The following is a 21,366-nucleotide window of genomic DNA, read 5'->3' as shown; positions in this document are numbered from 1 at the left end:
TGTTAGAAAGGATCAAAGGTAAATTGATGACAAGGCACTATACCAAACTACAAGAGGCTGACAAAATGACAAGGCACATCCGCCCCAAGATCAAGAAACGGGTGGAGAAGATGACAGAGTGGGCAAGTACATGCCATGTGCATGGGGCAAGAGATGGAGTGTTTCAGGTTGGAGACAGAGGAACATACTATATTGTGGACTGGCACAATAGTGAATGCAGCTGCAAGAGATGGGAGAAGAGTGCGGTCCCATGTGTGCATGCCATAGATTGTGCAAGACATGAAAGAGTTGATCCTTTACAACTAGTAAATGACTGCTACTCTGTGGAGATGTTCAAGAAAGCCTACATCAACATCATATACCCATGCAAAGACAGGACAGAGTGGGAAAAGATGAATGCCCCCCCCCCCCACTTGAGCCCCCACTTTATCAAAAACAAGTAGGCAGACCATGCACAAGCAGAAGGAAAGCTCTAGCAAAAGTGTTTTGCAGCAATGGTGGCAAGAAGTTTTCTAGGCAAGGTGTGATCGTCCATTGCAATATTGTGGTGAGGCAGATCACAACAAGAAGGGTTGCCCACACTTGAAGGCAGAACTGCCTCCTCCAAACATGCAAGATGCCGAAAATGTGCAAGAAGCAAATCCAACTCAACAAGAAAATGCTCAGGTCTTACTTTTATTTTCTGGTTACTCAAATGTATTTCTTGCGGGAATGTAGTTGTCAAAACAAGCTAACTTCGGATATCATGATTTTGTATTAACAGGATGAGAACTCTACAGAAAGTAATGCAGTTATTTAAGATCTTATGATGGATCTCTTAATGCAGCAGGTAAGCGTCAGTACTGTCCAGTGGCATCAATATTCCTGGCATAATTGTCTTATGCATTGTTGTTTGTTTTAACTTCATGCAGAGGCCAGTTCAAAGAGTGAATGAAGCAAGGCATGTTCCAGAGTCCACATTCATCTTAGCTGCACAAGTTTTGATGAACCAATCACAACCAAGCTCTAGCACAACCACCATTCAACAAGGGGGGTTAGCTAAGAAGTTGCTAGCTGTGAAGAAGTAGAGAGACAAAGAAGTGGAGGACAAGAAATAAGCTCTACTTGCAGCAAGGAGAGAAGAACGGTAGAAGATATTGCCAGGAAAAGGCATGAGCAAGCTGAGAAGAAGGCAGCAGTTGCAGCAAGGAAGAGGCAAGCAGCAGCTGAAAATAGGGAGAAAAGGAGAGAAGAAGCCGAACTAAATTAGCAGGCAACACAAGAGACAAAAAAGATAATTGCAGACACAATGAAGGCCATAGCAGCTGAGAACAAAGCAAAACGGGAAGCTAAAAAGAAGGCTGAGAGAGAAGAAACAGATGCGAAGAAACTTGCAGAGAGGCAGGCTGTTGCTGCACAGAGAGAGGCTGATAGACAAGTTGTTGCTGCAAAGAAACAAGCTGAGAGGCTAGCTGCTGCAGCAGAAAGAGAAGCTGCAAGGAAGGAGGAGATGAGAAGGAAAATTGTTGCTGCTGGTAAGAGAAAGGTTCAGGAAGACCAAGTGTTGCCTAACAAGGCCAAGAGAACATCTATGTTTGATGTATTTAGGTGAACCTAGCAATGCTGGGCTGTGTTAGAATGATATGATGTCTTTTGTTCACTCAGGATGTAGTTCTATCTTCATGTAAGATTGTCAAACTTGCAATGTTGGGTTATGTAACAATTGATCCATACTGATGTCAGTATGTGAGTTTGGATCAATTCTTGATCATGAATTACCCTTCAATGACTAGAACCATTATGCAATGAGCTTCTTTCAATTAGTATCAAAATATTTTGCAATGAGTTTGTTGATCATGAATTATCCTTGAATGACTAGAACCATTATGCAATGAGCTTCTATCAACTAGTATCAAAATATTTTACATATTTCTTGGTCACCAGTGCATGGTCATCAAGCACCAATGAAATCAACAACATCAATGTTGGATGCAACACCAATTTTAGCCAGCGATATTAAATGTTAACTAGCATATGAACAACCATCAATAACATTTAGCTTAACAAGTCACATATCATTACCGGCTTCCTTACAAAGCCATTACATCATCTCCAAAAGAGTTTTACATCCTGGCCAACCATTACATACTGACCAAGCATTACATACTGACCAAAAGAGTTTTGCAATCTCCATAACAACTACATTCTTCTTAACCTAAACAAGCATTACATCCGGACCAACAAGCATTACATCCTGACCAAGCATTAGCTGCCATCATTTCTTCAGAAGGGAGATACCAAACATAACTCATGGCAGTATGACTGATCCCATCATTGCCTTCAAAACCTAAACCTAAAAGTGCATCTGCCTGCTGCTTGGCCATGGGACTGCCTGAAGGCCTCCTGTCATCTATTCCAGCTCCAATGTCTGCAAGCCTAGCCCTTTCTCCCCTTTCTCGAATGAGTTGTCCCCTCCTATCCTCTGCAGCGCCAATTGCATCCACTGCTTCATTCCCATGAGGAAATGATTGTCAACAAGATACACAATGTACTCCAACTCCTAGTGCCAGAACCCACAAGGACCCTATGTACACCAAATACACCACGAAAGAGGAAAAAATTAAGCACACCATGTACTCAAATCCAACAAAAAATACTTGTAGAACACACAAAAAGATGAAGATCTTACATTCACGCACTTGTAGAACACCCAACCCAGATTTGGCCACTTTAGGTTTTTTAAATTTTCTTTATGCCACTCCAGATTTTGGCATTTTACTTTTGCCACTCTTACCTTTTGACAGTGTATCATAATTGCACAATTGTGATACACTGTCAAAAGCTAAGAGTGGTAAAAGTGAAATATAATTAGTTTGCTTTTAACGCTAACAAGCCCATTTCGAGAAGAATACGCATTTAACTTCAATATACAAAATGAATATGGGTGGTGACACTGTAGGCGCACAGCTCAGCCAGAGGACAGTTGCTGTCCACGTACGTACGTTTGCTTTGCCATCAAACCTCCATGCATCCTGAGCACAGACAATGATCTTCAGTACTCCTAACTAGCGTCGTTTTCTGATCCAACGAGCCAATGGCAGAAGAACAATCTCGACAAGGACTTTTGGCGATAACAAGTGTCATTTTCTGATCCAGCCAGCCAATGGCGGAGGAACAATCTTTTTTGCCGTTTTCAGCAGCTTTGGCCTCCCACGCCATCTTCTCCGGCGATTCTTGGTAGTCCATTTCCAGAATCCCGGCCGGAGGGCCGGCGTCGGCGACTTTCATTTCGGTGAGTCCCATCAGGCGGATGTCGAATGGGATGCCGCGCCACGTGAAGGGGGGTGGGCGGATGGCTCATTGTCTGCTCCATCTCCGGTCAAGATTATCATGCCAGCCATAGTTGGGTCCGTGGATGCTTCCTCCAGCCTGACGTTCGGTGCGTCCACGTAACTGGCCTCGTTGCCTTTCCTGCTCCGCCCTTTACTCAAAAGTGTCATACATATCTAACGGTTACCCAGCTTCCATCTATCCAGTACTGATCTGATCCGGCTTCCATTTGCAGATATGCTCCTTGTGCCGTGATAGCTACAGAAATCCATGTAATCCATAACCAACCAGTTGATGGACGAGAATAGCACCTGCATACAAGAGTGAACTTTTTATTATCAAATACTCCCTCCGTCCCATATTAAGTGTCGCTCAAATGGATGTATCTAGACGACCGTAGAGGCACCAACACTCCAACAGGAATTAGTGGGCGAAGAGGTTTAACCATGACATGCTTCATGGAGGTGCTATATTAAAGGCCAAATTAACAGCCTACTGAGCAGTGCATGCGATTGGACAGTCAAAGAACAGAATCCTCTGTTGCACAAAGCAGAAACTACAGCGTGTTTCCCTCTGCCAATGTCTCATTTAGACAGCACTTAAGTACTCCTGCCTCGATTAATGTGAAATTAGTTAGTACTAGTAGTAGTAGTCATCATCGAAATTACCTTTCAGGCGTTACTCCAGTTCAGTTTCAGGACTAGTGTTTATTTGCTCCAGATGACATGAAAGGTATGATAAGATGATGAGCTTTCACTCTGATTTCTGGAACCCCTGCATCAATTAATGTGAGAACTTGAGAAATCACAGAGGATTCTCCAGTTCAGCTCAAGAGGCCTGCGCTCTGCAAGTGCAAGTGGGAATACGCTATCAGATTACATAGGCCTACGGCACAGATTACAGCAATAATATGGGATTCTGTGGACCCCTATTACTAGTCAATAACAAATGCAGTAGACCTTATCTCTCTTGCTTTCCGCCTTCTCTTTATCTAAAGTCCATCAGCTCCGCAGGCATATTCCTGTTATGATAGAAAGATTAGGGCACTGTATTTCACAGATCACAAATTCAGAAAGTTGCAAGGGCAGTTTGGATGGTCATCTCAAAGAGAAAATGCATCTTTGCGGGTGTACATAGGAAGCTACGTTGAGATCATACCCTCAATCCTTAGAGATCATATTCTGTTAGGCAAGCTGGGCGAGACGTACGGAGTACGACGAACTTCGTCGAAAATTAGCTAGCAGCACATGCGCGATATACATCGCAATCAGTGTCTGTTGAATGAATCTTTGAATTTGGCGAGGAAGCTTGTATCCTGACAATAGTCACGAAGAAGCTTTCAGTTTAATGGTATATAAAAATTAGTTAAGTGACAGAATGTCGCTGACGATAGCATGATATGAAGGATGGCAATATTATATAATTATAGGAGCAGGGAATGACTAATTTTCAGGACCAAAAACAAAAGAATTTATAGGTTCACCTATTGGATAGATAAGCAAAAAATGCATTTGAATTTCAGTTTCAATGACACTGTAAGTCCAGCACAGATATAGTTACTGTTCAAACTTTTATGTTGGTTTTTCGAAAAGAAAAATGGCTGTGCTGAAATTGTCATTTCAAACTCAACTGCGGGGCCTTAGTCACATTATGCCTGTTTGAGCATTTAGTCCCCTGGGCTAGATCTCGATTGAAAGACCAATGAACAATCATATCAGAGAATATATGAAAACAAAAAAATAAAGTCAATACGCCACCTCATCATCATCTAAACAACCACTCTAGTTTTTTAAGGATGAACTAGGCTTGGTTCTGTATTCTAGATGTCGGGATGCATTGAAATAAACCACACACCTGTACCACTAATTTGCTTCAAAAGCCACTACTCGATAAAAGCACTATCAAGAGACAAAATATTAAATTAGGAGACGGCAATGAACAGGTGTCGATAGAAATCCGTAGCCACTTTATATCGTTGTGGTATGATAATACTCCCAACCAATCATGGTCGAAAAACCACTTTTGCCATTCATATTAATTAGTAGATCATGGCTGCAATACCGATAAAATAAAATCATTTCTAGTATGTATGCTCTAACTTGTATACAGCAGCGAAATATAACACGGAGAAGTACTTGGTCTTTTGATGCTTACTTATCCCATTTGCCTAGAACTATTATTGAGGAAGAGGGAGGGAACTTTCTTGTTGAGCCTGAAGAACAGTTGTCAATCTGAAAGACAAGTCAAAAAGGCAATCAACTTTTCATTAGGAACGCATCATGTCTACGGTTCCAGATATAGGGAATAAGAAAGCGTGGCCATCAGATTTTATTCCATCGATGTGGAATTGCATTGGACACTCCTTCAATTAGTGTAGGCTTAGAGTGGACAGGCCTAAATATTTCCAGTGATGGCGACCAATATCATACTCTACCTTAAAGTTAGATTCCAAGGCGTCTGGAGCTCATAACTCCTGATATCATGAATGCCTTCAGCACTTTGATTGTTAGTATATATAGGGCATGCACCTGCACTCATCAGTTCACCCAAGTTCACATCTCAAACTAAGTTAGCCTGTCCAGAGCCCAACCCATTCTTACTCAACCCCCGAAGATTGTTAATCTTCACTAACCATGTCAAGGGAGGCACTTGCCATAGGACATGTTGTTGGGGACATTTTGGACCCATTTGTCAAAGCAGCATCACTTAAGGTTATGTACAACGGCAAGGAACTAACCAATGGTTCTGAGCTCAAGCCGTCACAAGTAGCAACTGAACCAAGGATTGACATTGCTGGGCGCGACATGAGGAACCTTTACACTCTGGTAAGTCCACAGCTACATCATTTCTACAATGAACAATATTAAGTTTGAGGAGGCCTATTTGGGTTGTAGCCAAAAAAAAGTGCTTAAATTGCACAGGTTTCAACATCACAAGTCAAACTCGGCTTTACTATTTGTGTCTTCTAGAAAGTAGTACGCAATCTCACATCCATAACATCAGCTTTTCAAGTCCGCGCACTTCAGTTGTTACCTGTACGTACATAACACTGAGAGCAAAGAATCTCAACGTTCCGTAATTTGTACAACCTCATCTATACGGATTGAAAAAGAACTTTGCACTTACATTTCTTTATTTCATGTGAATCCTATAGAGATACTATTCTACTTACTTTTGATAGGGTCTGCACATATACCTGCATCTTTTCATTCGGTGATGACTGCGAATCAAAAGTATGCACGTCATCGAGAAGTACAAGAATATTAATCATCATGACTAGATGCGGCAATAAATGCTTACAATTATGAATCTACACGTTTTGCTTACGTCATGAAGGTGCTCTAGTCACGATACTACCACTGAAACTTACAAAATAATAGCCTTACAGTTACTATTTAACATTGCCCTCTTTTTATAATTCAATTAAAATTTGTCTGAAAAGCATCAAGTTAATGGATATCTTTGTAGTGGATATTTTCTTAATACTGTTCTAGAAGGCAACCCGTCTAGCCCACCTAAAAACTAGGGCACCTCCCACCTAGCCCCTCCTAGCCAAAATATACCGCCTAATTGGCGATTATGCACTAGGAACAGGTCTGCCTCCTGACTAGCATCCAGTATCTTGATGGGCACAGCTTCTTAGTTACAAGGCAAAAGTACATTTCAGAAAGTGAATATCGATCTGTCTGCAGAAATATCATATTTTGCTTCCATGGTAACTAGTATGGTCTTAAGATAAGAACATTATTCTCCCTAAACTAACAACCTAACTTGATATTAGGTGATGGTGGATCCTGACTCGCCAAGTCCAAGCAACCCAACAAAAAGAGAATACCTTCACTGGTAAGACCTGGAACATCTCATAACTAGTAGAAGTTACTGAACTAAATTATTTTTCTATGTGTACAATGTAACACCTCGAAACTTAAGTGTTTCTTATGGTTATATACATGCCACAGGTTGGTGACAGACATCCCAGAATCAACGAATGCCAGTTACGGTGGGTTCTTCATGTTCTTTTTCCTTTACTAATTTGAATGTTTTAATGAGTTGAACACTTGCCTAAGATTCTAAAATAAATGTACATTGAGCTGGTTCAGAAGTACAGATGAAATTAAGATTTAGCTCATTTTATTCAAACAAAAGTACATCATCGATGATTACTTAGGGATAAAAACTCGAGATGACAACTATAGAAAGTGCTTAGGATGCAAAGTTAGGACAAAAGGCATCTAAATAGCATACCTGGTTAGTAAGCAGCACATTGTCGTGTCTTTCACATCAATTCATGGCAGAAATTTCTTCGAATTTACGTACTAGAATGAACTCACTTTTTTTAACATGTTAGCACACATTTTGTTACAGGAAATGAAGTCGTCAGTTATGAAAGCCCAAAACCAACTGCAGGAATACATCGCTTTGCTTTTGTACTCTTCCGCCAATCTGTCCGGCAAACAATATATGCACCAGGATGGAGACCAAATTTCAATACAAGAGACTTCTCCGCACTTTATGCTCTTGGACCCCCTGTGGCAGCAGTGTTCTTCAATTGCCAAAGGGAGAACGGATGTGGAGGCAGGCGATACATTAGATAAATATGGAAGCATTATTACCCATCCTCTACAGGCAGGATGTTTAACTAAAATGTGAGAACATAAACAAGGTCCACATCGCAAAGCAATAGTAAATGCTGGACCGTTTCATGTATCTTAGTTAAAAATTTACATTGCCATGTATGCAAGCACTAGGGTGCTTTCAGAATGAATTTAACTACAGTCATGCAAGTACTATACAGGGTGCTTTTGGAGTGAATTTAACTTACAATCTCACCTTGAACAACAGTTTATCTTCTTCTTTAATGAGGAATATATAATTATGACATATCCAACAACTGTCTCTGTCATGTTAAAAAGCAGATGCCCTTCATCAACTAACAAGTTGAGTGAAAGATAGCAGAACAAAGAACTAATGATGTTTCATACTCCTTCAGAACACTTCACCTCCTAGGCTTCAGGATAACTTCAGAGACGAATAACAGTTAACAGGCATGTTTACAAGGCTGGTATATTCTGCATCGCTCTTGGCGCAGTTATGTGCAGGGTAGAAACTCTACCAGTCTCAACTCAATCTGATGTAAAAGTTTCAGCAACTTTTTACCTCACCTTGTATAAAACGGTTACAAATTAGTCTGGGTTTGTACCAGTGCCTTTTAAGGGTCAGAGTCCATTCGTCCATCCAGGAGTTCTGATGCTGAAATTCACCATCAATCATGTTCAAGAACTGAAGAGGGGCAGAATACTCCAAGAGGCACCCAACAAATGGCTAATATTCATTGTTAATCAAGTCTGGCTAACTTTGTACTCCACTTGGCTGTTCAGATTTTTAACGCCAGAAAAGCTTCATAAGCACAAGAGCAACAAACAATGAAATATAAATGTGCAGTAGTCATTCCAAGGTTAGATCTGATCACCATTCACCCACAGAAATAGGTGTAACCAGATGATGCTAACAATGTGCAATTATTACTAAAGTTGATATCCAGTCCCTAGGACCAACTAAATCAGTAGATATTTTCTGAATGCATGAGATCAAATCTCCAACGGAAACTGAGAATCTGCCTGAAGAATTACAGCCCATCCAAATGTATTTGCCTCATTAGCATGAAAAGCGTTGCACATATCGCATCCATATCTTGATGGTTCGTCTGTCCAACTACAAATTCACTGGTCTTACCATTCACCTCAATCAAACTGGATCCTGGCTCCTTCCACAAGCCTTTTGCACTCAACAGCCCTCTCACCCTCTTTACATCAGTCCATCTATCATTCAGAGCATATAAATTTGAGAGGAGTACATAAACCCCACTCCCAGAGGACTCCAGCTCATGGACATGCCTTAGAATCTGCTGTGAGAACTCTACACGCCCATGAGCTTGGCATGCACTCAGCAGGGCTCCCCACGTGGACACAGCAGGCGTCGTAGGCATGACCTTAATTAAACCATATGCTTCTTGGATGAGCCCAGCTCTGCCAAGAAGATCAACCATGCAACCGTAATGCTCTTCCCATGGCGAGAGCTTGTACGAATTTTTCATCAAATTAAACAACCCAAGGCCTTGTTGCACCAAACCTGTGTGGCAGCAAGCACCAAGGACGATTATAAAGGTGACTTCATTGGGGGGCAAGCCTGAAGCCACCATCCTGTCAAAGTACACAAGAGCTTCCCTACCATGACCATGCAATGCGAACCCATTGATCAACGCATTCCAAGATGATACATTCTTGATGGACATCTTATGGAAGATTGAAAGAGAAGTTTCCAAGCACCCGCACTTTGCGTACATATCAACCAATGATGTCCCCACATGCACGTCCCACTCGATGCCTTTACGCTCTATATATTTATGCACCCACCTCCCATACTCCAGCGCGCCTAAGCTCGCACAAGCTGAGAGGACAGTGGAGAGAACAACCTTATCTGGCTTCACCCCTGATGTCTGCATCCCATTGAACAGCTCCAATGCCTCGCTCGGAAGCCTGCAGTGGACCAAACCACTTATCATGACCGTCCAAGATACAATGTCCCTCACCAAGAGCCTGTCGAACACCCGCCTTGCAAGATCCAACTTCTCGCACTTGACATACATATCTAGCAAAGCATTCCCAACGATGAGTTCCAGCCCCCTCTCCCTCTTAAGACACCGCCCTTGCACGGCCTTCCCAGCGTGCACAGCCCCCAGCCTCCCGCACGCGACCAGCGCGCTAGCCAACGTCCCCTCGTTGGGCGCAACGTCCATCTCGCCGAACACCGCGAGAGCCTCGGCGAACCTCCGTCCCCTGACGAACGCGGACACCAGGGCGGTCCAGGACACGACGTCCCGCCCCGCCATTTCGTCGAACACCCTCCTGGCGTCGCCGCACTCACCGCCCGCGCCGTAGAGCGTGACCAGCGCGTTGCGGACGGGGAGGCGCCCCAGGAACCCGCCCCTGGCGGCGACCGCGTGCGCCTGGCGGCCCTCGCGGAGGCCGCCGCCGAGCCGCGCGCACGCCTTGAGCGCGGCCGGGAGCGTGTACCCGTCGGGCCGCCCGGCGTCGCCGCCCGCGGCGAGGACCGCGAAGGCGCGGAACGCGGCGGACGGGTCGCCGGAGAGGGTGAGGTGGGATATGAGGGCGTTGAACGGGTGCGCGCAGCGCGGGCGGGGGCGGAGGCGGAGCAGCGCGCGGACGGCGTCCGCGGGCGCGCGCGTCGCGGAGGCGAGGTGCCTGGCGAAATGCGCGAGGACGGCGGCGTCAGCGGCGAGGCCCGAGGTGAGGAGGAGGGCTTGGGCTGCGGGGAGCGAGCGCGCGGGGAGAGGGCTCGGGGCCGCGAGGATGGCGCGGAGGGTGGCCGGCATACGAGAAGACGAGAGGGAGATTTCAGGGGGTTGAGTTTTGTGATCGCGGCATGGAGTAGCCTCGTTCCGTTTAGAGAGGGCACGTCCTGCACACATGTGCATATGAACCCATTTTTTTAATAACGGAAATACTTGTCCTCAAAATGGATGGAAAGAGATGTATCTAGAACTAAAGTACATCTAAATACATCTCCTTTTATTCATTTTGATGACAAGTATTTTTGGATGAAGGGAGTACATTTTAAACACATTTAAAAATGTTAAAAAATTAAAAAAAATCACGCATACATCTTCACAATATGTGTGTGGCACAAATTTTTGTGAGAAAAATCTATTTTTTTGCCTAAAAAAACAAATTCCAGTGCTTCTAAATAACGTTTCATGACACATTTTTTTTGCCTTTTTTGCACATGTCAAAGAAAAATTTGTTTTTCCATGAAACTTTTTGCGTGCGCATAGAATGTGAAGATGTGTGCGCGAGACTTTTTTCAAAACAAAAATTGCATTTAGGAATAAGTTTTTCAAAGTGGGTTCATATGCCCATGGATTCATCCATGCACTTCTCCGTTTCGAAACGCATTTATTTATATCGTGTCGGAATACTTTTTTTTAGATCTTTGCACTTTTGTAATCGAAATATTTCTCATAAAATTACAGTAGTACCCCCTCCCGTTCTTAAACCCAAGTCTTTTTAGAGATTTTAATATAGACTACATACCAAACAAAATAAGTGAATCTATACACTAAAATACATCCTTATACATCCATATGTACTCCCTCTGTAAACAAATATAAAAACATTTAAATAACTAAAATAGTGATCTAAACACTCTTATATTTCTTTACGGAGGGAGTAGTCTATATTGAAATATTTAAAAAACATATATTTAGGAACGGAAGGAGTACTATTGTGAATATCATGGGTTCAATTTGAACTGTTGAGTTTGTTTCTCCATTCCGTTTCCGTAAGTTTCCCTTTTAAATTCAGCCCTACCTTCTATCAAGATTAATGGAGTAACTCAAAAATACTCCATTTCCAGAGAATAAAACGAGGCCTGTATTTCATGAGGCAGCCCTAGCAAAGAATCCGCCACCCATTGTTGCTGTTTCACAACACCCTTGCGGCTTCTTTGATTCAAAGGAACTTTGTAGGATCAAAATCCTTGGGAATTTTTCTTATGTTTGTCATTTGATTCATAAGATTTGATTTTTTAAAAGGATTTATTTGTACTGCATTTCATAGGAAATATAACATCCACTTTTTCTGCTCCCGTGTTCTGAAATTTCCGCTAGAGGCCCATAGGATGGAAAAAATAAGTTCAGCAGAAACTTCAATGCATAGGTTACTAGTTCATGACATCCGACTCAGATTGTAGGACTTCGTTGCCTGTTGATCAAAAACATTCTTATATTTTGGGATGGAGAGAGTAGCAACTACAATGCCTGCACCCAAAAATGGTACAGCCGATCAATTCTTCAACCGTAACATACATCTGCAACACAGTTCAAATTACCCAAATTTTGCACTCTTTTGCCATCTTTTCAAAACACAACTACTCGGTAGCTCATTCAGTTTTGAGCTTCTCAGCACTAGGTTAATATGGCGGCACGGGATTCCTACCGACTCAAATAGCTTGCAGGAGCAGTTGGCCGTCATGGTGATTGCGTCCCAGCGCACCTCCCTAACTTTGTCGGAGTCATCACCACCGATGGCCACAGTTTTCACCCCCTCGGTTTGTGCCATGTCTTCGACAACGCAATGGTCTCTAGCAGCGACAATCTCTTCTTGGAATCTCTCAAACACCTCATGTGTGAACACTGCACTTCCATGCTTCTCCAATCCCCATGGTGTTATCAGTTGAGGCATCGTATGGGCGCTCGTGTGATCTGCATTCGATTCCTCTTGACGCTGGCACTCTAAGGCTGCTTCAAACCTAAGCCAAAACTCAACCAAAGAGAGCTTCTGGTTGATGAAACAGTTGAAAAATGACTTTGCGCTCTTTGACCATGCAGTGCTTCTGAGAATGCCTGACAGATGGATATCCGTCGAGTAGGCCAGAATCCATCTTTCACAGGCGGAATACCTTTCAGCCAGCCACTGATTGCCCTGCAACCCAAAGTCGGAAATTATAGACTCCCATTTTGACTCAAACTCGAACACAGTTTCTGACCCCAAAACACATTCGTTCATCCTTGTCTGAAATAGAGGGTTGTTTCTAAGAGATGGTTCAACCTTCTCGGGCATTCTTTCCAACATCTCCAACATGCACAACCTATGGGTGGTGGCTGGTAGAACATTACTGATCGCAGCCTTCATCCTATCATTTTCCCTAGTTACAATAGTTTTAGGAGAGACCCCTCCCATTGCCCTTAGGAAGGTCTGAAACAGCCAGGCATACGACTCAATCTTCTCATCAGCTAGGAATGCAGCACCGAAAAACACACTTTGCAGATGATGATTGGTCCCAGTAAATGGTGCAAAAATCATGCCGTGTTGATTCAGTGTGTTTGTACAATCAAAAGTTAACATATCACTGAAATAAATGTAGTTTTTCCTGCTTGTGGCATCAGCCCAAAATACATGCACCAACATACCCTGGTCATCCACATCACAGTCAAAGAAAAATGCTGAATCCTCTTGCTGCTTTCTACATAGCTGGGCCACAAATATCTGAGCATCTTCATTCTTAATTTTACTACAAAGATCATGATGGTATTTCTGCAAGTCTCTCTTTGTGCAACCCACATTGTCAGACCTCCCCTCACTGACATGATCAGGCTTGTTTGCCTGGGAGGTGCCTGTGCTTGCTTTGCAATGCGTGGATACTGTTGGCTTCACCTCGTCACTCAATTGACGATTCGATCTAATCAAGTGACACTTATCAGGCGGCACAAATCCATGATTATGGTGCTCGATCCATGATGTAATTTTATACTTGTTATCAGTGCACCGCTTCACAATAATACGAGCATCACACCCACATCTGGTTACCTTTCGTACCTTTCTCTTCCTAGAGGGATCATCAACGCCCATACATTTCTCGGACCTGAAACCTTCCCTTGAGCACATGAAGCGCTTCCACTGCACCACCTCGTTATTCAGCAACTTACGCTGCCCAACACGTACTGAAAACCCACAGTGATGTGCATATGACTTGTAAAACTCCTCCACAGAACCAATGTCTTCAAATACCATCCCTACTGATGGCTTCAATGCCTCGTCACATTCAGGCGCGAGTGAAGACTGCAACATCAGAAAGCCACTACGGGTAAGTACCATGATGCATAACCTAGTAGTGTCAAAAGGAGAACATCAGGCAAGCCATTGTACTCACAGAGAGAGATACGTACGCTTAGTTTATTCTTTGCCTTCTCACTAACTCTTCGCTTTGATTTAGTCACTTTATCAGGTAAAACAAGTCCATGATTGTGGTGCTCGATCAATGATGATACTTTATATGTGTTACCACTGCACCACTTCACAACAATATGGGCATTACATCCACATCTAGTCACCTTCACATTTCGCTTCTTTCTCTCACTAGAGGGGTCTTTACCTTTGTCGGACCTGAAGCCTTCCCTTGAGCACATGAAGCGCTTGAATTGCACTACCTCCTTATTCAGCAACTTATGCTGCCCAACACGCACCTTAAACCCGCAATGACGTGCATATGATTTGTAGAACTCCTCCGCAGAGCTGAGGCCTTCAAATGCCATCCCTAGGGACGGTCTCAACGCCTCATCGCACTCGGGTATAACCTTTTCCTTCTCGCTAGCTCCACGGTTCGATCTAATCAAATGAAGCTTATCAGGTGGCACAAAGCCATGATTGTGTTGCTCAATCATCGAGTGAATCTTGTAGGTGTTACCGCTGCAGCGCTTGACGTAGATATGCGCATCGCAGCCACATCTGGTGACCTCCCTCTTGCGCTTCTTATTCGCGGCTTTAACATTCCTTTTAACCTTCTCTGACCTGAACCCTTGGCTCGAGCACATGTAGCGCTTGCTCTCAACCACATTGTCCACCACCTTCTGCTGCCCGACACGAACCCCGAAACCAACGCGGTGTGCGAACGCCTTGTAGAACACTTCCACGGCCTCCAGACCTTCAAATGTCATCCCCAAAGCAGGCTTCCATTCCTCAGCACTCTCGGATGTTGAAGTCGAACACTGCAACATATGAAAGAGAAAACTCAATACAGCTACAATGCACAACCGCTAACTCAGATAGAAAAAGGCATTCCTGAAGAAAATAGAAAAGGGCAGGAATTGCCTCGTGCTAATACTCACAGGCTGAGGCATGCTTGTAGCATCTCTCTCCAGTGTACCAAGACGGCCCTCATCCAACGGCAGCGGGGAGTTTATCCCAGCGAACGGCTGAGCCTGGACGATGGTTACGGATTCCATCGCTGGGTCGTCGCCTTAAAAAATTCCCAATGTCAGCGAGCCAGGTTCCAACAAGCAAGCAAGAGTGAACATGTATGTCCGGTGTACAGCAACACCAGCTGATGCGAGTACCTGAATCGGCAGAAAATGCGCGAATTGTAGGATCCAAGGCCCCCGTATGCCGTAGCCCTTGCGGAGATCCGAGGAGACGGCAGGAAACGCGGAAGGCGAGCTTCTCCTCTTCTAGGGTTGGGCGGCGATTGGAGCAGGACGGTCCGTCCGAGCGCCGGCGACGGCGGCGCGGAATGGAGGTCGATGGCGCGGGCCCAGGCCGTGCTGCGCGCGGGCGCGAGAGAGGCGGTGGCGACCACGGGGCGTGGGCGTGGCACGGCGGGGAGGGCCTCCTTCTAGGGCGCGGGTGACGCCGGCGCCGAGGGGCGGGTGCGAGTTTCGCATCCGGGGCCGTGGTTCTTTTTTTTCCTGAAGGAATAGGCAAGCCGGTTTCCCTCAAGAGAAAAAAGGAATAGGCAAGCCCGGGCAAAAACGGTGCTCCAATGGATAGTAGTAGACGTAAATTTTGTAGGGATAGGGCGTGATGTAAAATAGGTCACCAATTTGCATCATCTTGGTGGTTCGAGCAAATGCAAAAACAGTCACGCCCAACCGTCACGCGAAACATTCATTTCTTTATCCTGCGCAACCGTCGCCGACAAAACCCATCCACCGCACCCCGCCACCGCAGGATCCGCACCTTCCCCGCCCCGCGTGACCCCTAAATCGGCCCAATTCACCGCCATGCAGCCGCATCGCCCGATTTTGACGCCGCATCACCTCTGCAAATACCCCCGTGCGCAGTCCTCCAGGCAGGATCCGCCCTGCACAGTTGTCTGCATCAACGCCGCACCCCCGCGTCTCTGTCATGCCAGCGAAGCCGCCGAAGGGCAAGACAAGCTGCAAGGGGTGATGTTTTGTCCCTCCTTCGGTGTGGAGTTTCAGTGTGACAACCATCGCTAGTGGCTCGGCACCTTCACGACTGTGGAGCTTGTTGCGCGTGTGTGCGACATCATCGCGTGGCGTTTCGGGCGGCCGATCCATGAGATGAACTTTTAGGACATCGAATCCCTAGAGCGGGTGGAGTTCATCGGGCTGAACAATGTGGACGTATGGCCCCTCAATGAGAAGAAGAAGAGGGGATCCACATTGCTCTCGGCGAGGTTCGCGCGAGAGAATCTACAGTAAGTTCTTCTGGAAGCGTGGCCACGAGAAGAAGAAAAGGCAGGTGAAGCAGGAGAACGAGGGTGGCCCTTGACGGTGATCAGGATTGAGTCCGACGAGGATGAGGAGGAGCTCGATTGTTCTGACGAGGGGACCATCACACTCTGGAACTCGATCCAGAGCGACCCCAAGTCCAACGAGTAGTTTATGTTCAGGGTGATCAAGTAGTATCGATATGAAGTAGTCATTGCAATGTTTATAGCATGAACTATGTTTATGTTTGAAATGTTTGAAATGAACTTGGTATCTTTGCACTTTTGTTTGTGTGAATGAACTATTTTTACATCATCTATTGGAGCACTAGCAGTGTCCTATTGCAAATCACCTATTGAAGTTGGAGGTTTTTGTGATGTAGAAAGGCACCTTGGTGCCCTCATCTATAGTCCTGTTTGGATCATGGGGTTAGAGCTAGTTTGGGTTAGTTGAAGACTCAAATAACCCAAAAGTATCCAAATAGAAAGGGTTAGAGTGGGTTAGTTCCATAACCCAACTATCTCGATGAAGAGGTTCTTATTTGGGTTAGAGTGGGTTAGAAAATAACTCTAACTCTAACTGTGTTAGAGTATCCAAACAGGGCCTATTGGAGATGCTCTAAGAGTCTAAGGTAAGAAGGGATTCAGTCAGTGAAACTGACGGCATGTCCCAAAGTAAAATTAACAGGCCAATTTGCCACTACTCCAAATCAGTTGCATGATGAATCGCTACATAGCAGGCAGGATCTGTATCGTCTTAAAAAAAAGAGGTAGGAACTGTATGAAAACTATACCATCAGAATTTGCAGAAACATCACATCCACACAACAGGATTCCCGGGAGAAATGAAGTGTAACTGCAGACATCAGCTCAGCTACAGACACGCTTGCTTCAGTAGTAGTACAAAGAGTTTGCTGAAACTACACATGGAAATCAATCAAACACATTCCTCCACTTCACCCTTGTCTGAAATACAGGGCTGTTTCTAAGAGATGGTTCAACCGTCCCAGGCATTCTTCAGGTGATGATGGTCGACTCCAGTAACAAATGGTGCAAAGATCATAAGATGCCGAATTAGATTCAGTTTCTCCTACTTGCGGCACCAGCCCAGAACACATGCACCGGCACATGGCCATACAAATCTCATCTCTAGACAAGACGAACAACATAACAATATCTGGAGGGGAGAACACATGGCATTTCTGCCGCACGAGTCATCCCTCCTCATCCTGCGGATCTAGCTATCGCCGTCGCCGATGGCCAGCATCGGCAGATCAGCCCGAGCAACGTCCGGGGCGCCGACAGGGGGCAGAGGCGACGCCTCGATCGCCTCGGCCATCGGCTTCTTCCCTATCTTGAGGGTGCTCTTGACCATGTCCCCGACGGACTTGAAAGGGTTGGTCAGCTTCTTCTGCACCGCGAGGAGGAACGACACCTCGTTGAACTGCCACGCGGCGATCATCACCATCACCGTGCCGAGCAGGATGTGGGTGATCATGTTCTGCCTCTTGATCTTGCCCAGGTCTTTCGCCACGTCGCCTGGCCCCGCCTCCTCGCCGCTCTCCGGGTGAGGATTGATGGAGCTCGGTTCGGCACCGTCCGGATCGACATCGTTTTCCAGCGAGTCCAACTGTTGAAATAATTCAGGATTTGCGTCTCAAGAATGATGAAATGAAATGAATGCAGAATGTCTGGTAATTGCAGCGGCAGATGCAATCCAATCTTGGGACCAAAAGGTGCATCTGCAACCTGAAACAATTCAGATGTACAGGAAGAAGCGCACACATAGATAGATACCTTGGAGAGCAACGAGGAGAGGAAGAGATCCTCCTCATGATCCATGGCGCCCTCTTCCCCTTGGTGTCGCTGCTTGCCCCTTTTCTCCTCCAGGAGCCCATGAATGGCCTCCTGCAGCAGCTCCACCTTCTTCCTCCTTCCCTTCTCCCCACCACCACCACCACCACCCCCGGCGTCTCCTCCGGTGGGCATGCCGACGCCGATTGAATGGGACAAGAGCAGACGCGCAGGAACGGCTGAAAACGAAAGAAAACAGAGGAAGCTGCACGCCCCTTTCCCAATTGGAGGAAAATTACACAAAATTCATGTCGCTATCGTGGATTCAGATTTCAGAGGGATCCTTCGGGCCCAGATAGGTGTTTCTAGGCTCCTGCCAAACGGGCGCTGCAACTGGCAATCCAGGCGACGGCGAGATGAGATCGCGAGGTCTGCGGCTGCTGGCGGACAGGGGGTGAGGACGGGGGATCCAAAAATGGCGTAGCAGCGGCAGCGGCGGCTGGCCGGAGGTGGCCTTGACGACAGGGCTAAATACTGTACAGTTCGCATGTGCGACGTGTGGCGTGGCGACCGCATGGGAACTCGTGTGCGGGCCACATGCTCCTTGCATCGTGCTCGATCTAGGGGCCTCTTTTGTCCGGCGACGTGGCGCCACGGGCAGACGAGAGCAAGGATATTGAAAAGATTCGTGTGCTCTGGAAAGAAATGTATTTTTTAAAGGCGCAGGCGCTCATATGAATGTGTATATACTCATCTCTATATGCGCACATGCACACAAAACTTCTATGAACAATTCAAAGAGACTGAGCCAGCATATCATTTTAAAATTTTACGAAGTCAACTATAGGCGTCTCGTAGTCGATCGGAAAATCCCCTCCGACTGAACGCGCATCATCGGAAATCCTGTATTTCGTAGGCGCATCGTAGTCGAGGGGAATGTCCCTACTGAACACGCATCACCGAAAATCTTGAAATAAATTCAAGATAAATGCGAGCACCAGGACTTAACCCTGGTGGACTGGAGATACCACTCTCCAACCACAGAATGATTCGCATGAAAGAAATATATATTACTCCCCCTTTACCGGTGCATTAGTTTCTTTAGATTGTGCGTCGCGATCAAGGTGGATCAGAAAATGAGAGAACTTAATATATGTTTTTTTAAATAATGTCATTGTATGCAATGAATTACATGTCGTACTAGTTAGTCTCAAGTCATTGAAAGCATACACGTCCCATATCTCATATTAGTTGATTTCTTTATTCATGTCAAGAAACAAGAAATAAGGCGAAAGTTAATGCATCATGCCTAAGTGTTTTAGGATTATTTAGTTTTTGTAATGTGACTAATGCACCGATATGGAGGAAGTAAGTAGAGTAAATTCAAATTTTTATCTCAAGTTTTATGTTTATGGCAGATATTACTCTATTTGGCAAAAAAAAACTTAGTTTATATCCCATTAAGTGAAACTTGTGTCACAATTTATTTCATTTTATGTTTCCCATTTCTTCTGCTAATGGGCACTTTGCCTTCGACGGTTGGTACGAGCAATACCCAGCGAACTCTTTCTAAAATAACCAACAAAATAGCCCTTATCTGATTGAGTGTACTAGGTTATAAATGTCGCATCGTTCAATTTTAAGAGAAGACAAATTGAGTTTCTTTTCATTTCAAAGGCGTTGTTTTGATAGATTTTGCTGGTGCTCTATTCGGTGTAAAAGTCGCAGTGTTTGAAACATAACTCAAAACAATAATGGGAAATCAGTTGATGACATCATCAATCTCACCATGTGTAGGTTCGATTACATCCCTCGGACACTCCATTCATGCGTGATGTTCCGGGAGCCATAAGATTAAAAAAAATCCACAACTGTTCAAATGTTCGTTAAATTTGTAACTCGAATATTCTCCTCTGCAATATGGTCATAGAAATTTGATTTTTCTTGTTTCAGTGATTTTATACTTCACTATAAAATTTCTTATTTTTTTAAATGTTTTAGACTTATGTTTCATTAAGTAAATATAACCATCGGATCATATAGACTCTGAAATTTCTTGATTTTCTATTCAAATGATTTGTGAAAGTAGAAGAACCCACCATGCGCAGCTACACTCATCGGATCATATAGATTTTCTACTCATTTATGATTTTCCAACAGTCAGTCGTCCGTCCCCATATGGCATGTGAAGAATGTTTTAGTCATTTTAACCATTAGTCAAGATTCTCAGGTGTCAAATAATTCAAAATCAAATAACTCCAAAAATCCATCATAATAAAGTTTATTCATGCGTTTTTTCCAATATGACCCAAACGCCACTGCCACAAACAATTGGTAGTCGAATTGTCAATCTTGCGACACTAAGCGTTAGTGTTATGAACATATGTATTATCATCAAGATTAATAACAAATAACCCCATTTACAACAGGAGTATGATCATAAAGTATATCATTCGCATAAATCAAAGAACCATCCTTGATGCTAAAACATAATAATAATAATAATAATAATAATAATAAAGCTCTTAAATAAATCCTGAAGGTAAATGTCAAGGTAATACGCCGACGGACGATCATATATAACTTTTACTCTGAGTTTTTTATGTGCATAAACAACTCGTCCTTAGCTAGTCGTTTAGGCCTTTGTAGTTCTTGCATCGAGTTGTAAATATGAGCAATTAATTTGGTACCCTCGTTACTAACAGTACCTAAGAATTACATTTGTGAACTAGCAAGGAACACATCTACAACATGCATGAGATGGACTTTCCAGTCATCCTTTTTCTTTTTTTCTAGGGATGCCATCATTACTTTATTGAACAGGTAACAAGGTTACTAAATCCTGAACAAGGAGATGTGGGGGATCATCGTCCCAATTACATGAGATATCATCATCGGATCACATCCATGAACTGTGTGGGTTGCCCAGTGTTATTCACACATATATGAATTGTGTGGGTTGTGCCTTGTGGTAGCAACTCTTTAAACTGTCAGGTTACCACAGTAAATATGAGTTCAGTTATCATACCCAAATAGGCGGCCAAACTGAGCGCCTCAATTACCACAGTAAATATGATCTCAGTTATCATGACATCTGCCAATGACACTTTCACAGTAAATACTCATTTTTCATTCTGCTCTTTGATCTACTTTATTGAACAGGTAACAAGGTTACTAAATCCTGAACAAGGAGATGTGGGGGATCATCGTCCCAATTACATGAGATATCATCATCGG

General features: G+C 44.4%; 4 protein-coding genes and 1 long non-coding RNA gene across 5 annotated transcripts; 1 reads left to right on the top strand and 4 right to left on the bottom strand.

The window, feature by feature from the left end:
- Positions 1 to 2,046: 2,046 nt before the first annotated feature.
- LOC125538803 (uncharacterized) lies at positions 2,047 to 5,861 on the bottom strand. The gene is made up of 7 exons (XR_007296518.2): positions 5,744 to 5,861; positions 5,464 to 5,540; positions 4,468 to 4,624; positions 4,269 to 4,330; positions 3,978 to 4,153; positions 2,669 to 3,620; positions 2,047 to 2,563 (listed from the first exon to the last, which is right to left on the bottom strand). It is a non-coding gene; the product is annotated as an uncharacterized LOC125538803 (long non-coding RNA).
- A 75-nt stretch (positions 5,862 to 5,936) lies between these two features.
- LOC125538802 (protein FLOWERING LOCUS T-like) lies at positions 5,937 to 8,154 on the top strand. Its single transcript, XM_048702089.2, has 4 exons — positions 5,937 to 6,134; positions 7,091 to 7,152; positions 7,269 to 7,309; positions 7,675 to 8,154. Exons 1-4 carry the CDS (start codon positions 5,943 to 5,945, stop codon positions 7,902 to 7,904), a joined length of 525 nt encoding a protein of 174 aa, XP_048558046.1. The 5' UTR covers positions 5,937 to 5,942; the 3' UTR covers positions 7,905 to 8,154.
- Positions 8,155 to 8,466: 312 nt separating this feature from the next.
- Positions 8,467 to 10,819, bottom strand: LOC125538801 (pentatricopeptide repeat-containing protein At4g38010). Its single transcript, XM_048702088.2, has one exon. It carries the CDS (start codon positions 10,802 to 10,804, stop codon positions 8,936 to 8,938), a length of 1,869 nt encoding a protein of 622 aa, XP_048558045.2. The 5' UTR covers positions 10,805 to 10,819; the 3' UTR covers positions 8,467 to 8,935.
- A 1,273-nt stretch (positions 10,820 to 12,092) lies between these two features.
- Positions 12,093 to 15,624, bottom strand: LOC125538800 (protein FAR1-RELATED SEQUENCE 5). Its single transcript, XM_048702087.2, has 4 exons — positions 15,221 to 15,624; positions 14,993 to 15,123; positions 14,054 to 14,872; positions 12,093 to 13,946 (listed from the first exon to the last, which is right to left on the bottom strand). Exons 2-4 carry the CDS (start codon positions 15,107 to 15,109, stop codon positions 12,213 to 12,215), a joined length of 2,670 nt encoding a protein of 889 aa, XP_048558044.2. The 5' UTR covers positions 15,110 to 15,123; positions 15,221 to 15,624; the 3' UTR covers positions 12,093 to 12,212.
- Positions 15,625 to 17,178: 1,554 nt separating this feature from the next.
- LOC125538798 (uncharacterized) lies at positions 17,179 to 18,658 on the bottom strand. Its single transcript, XM_048702086.2, has 2 exons — positions 18,133 to 18,658; positions 17,179 to 17,965 (listed from the first exon to the last, which is right to left on the bottom strand). The coding sequence occupies exons 1-2, from the start codon at positions 18,322 to 18,324 to the stop codon at positions 17,573 to 17,575; spliced, it is 585 nt and encodes a 194-aa protein (XP_048558043.1). The 5' UTR covers positions 18,325 to 18,658; the 3' UTR covers positions 17,179 to 17,572.
- Between the last annotated feature and the right edge of the window lie 2,708 nt (positions 18,659 to 21,366).

The sequence above is a fragment of the Triticum urartu genome, chromosome 2A (assembly GCF_056163025.1).
Source record: "Triticum urartu cultivar PI428250 chromosome 2A, HENAU_Tu73, whole genome shotgun sequence".
NCBI lineage: Eukaryota > Viridiplantae > Streptophyta > Magnoliopsida > Poales > Poaceae > Triticum > Triticum urartu.
The sequence above is the reverse complement of the archived record's forward strand: the minus strand, read 5'-3'. Positions and strand labels throughout refer to the sequence as shown.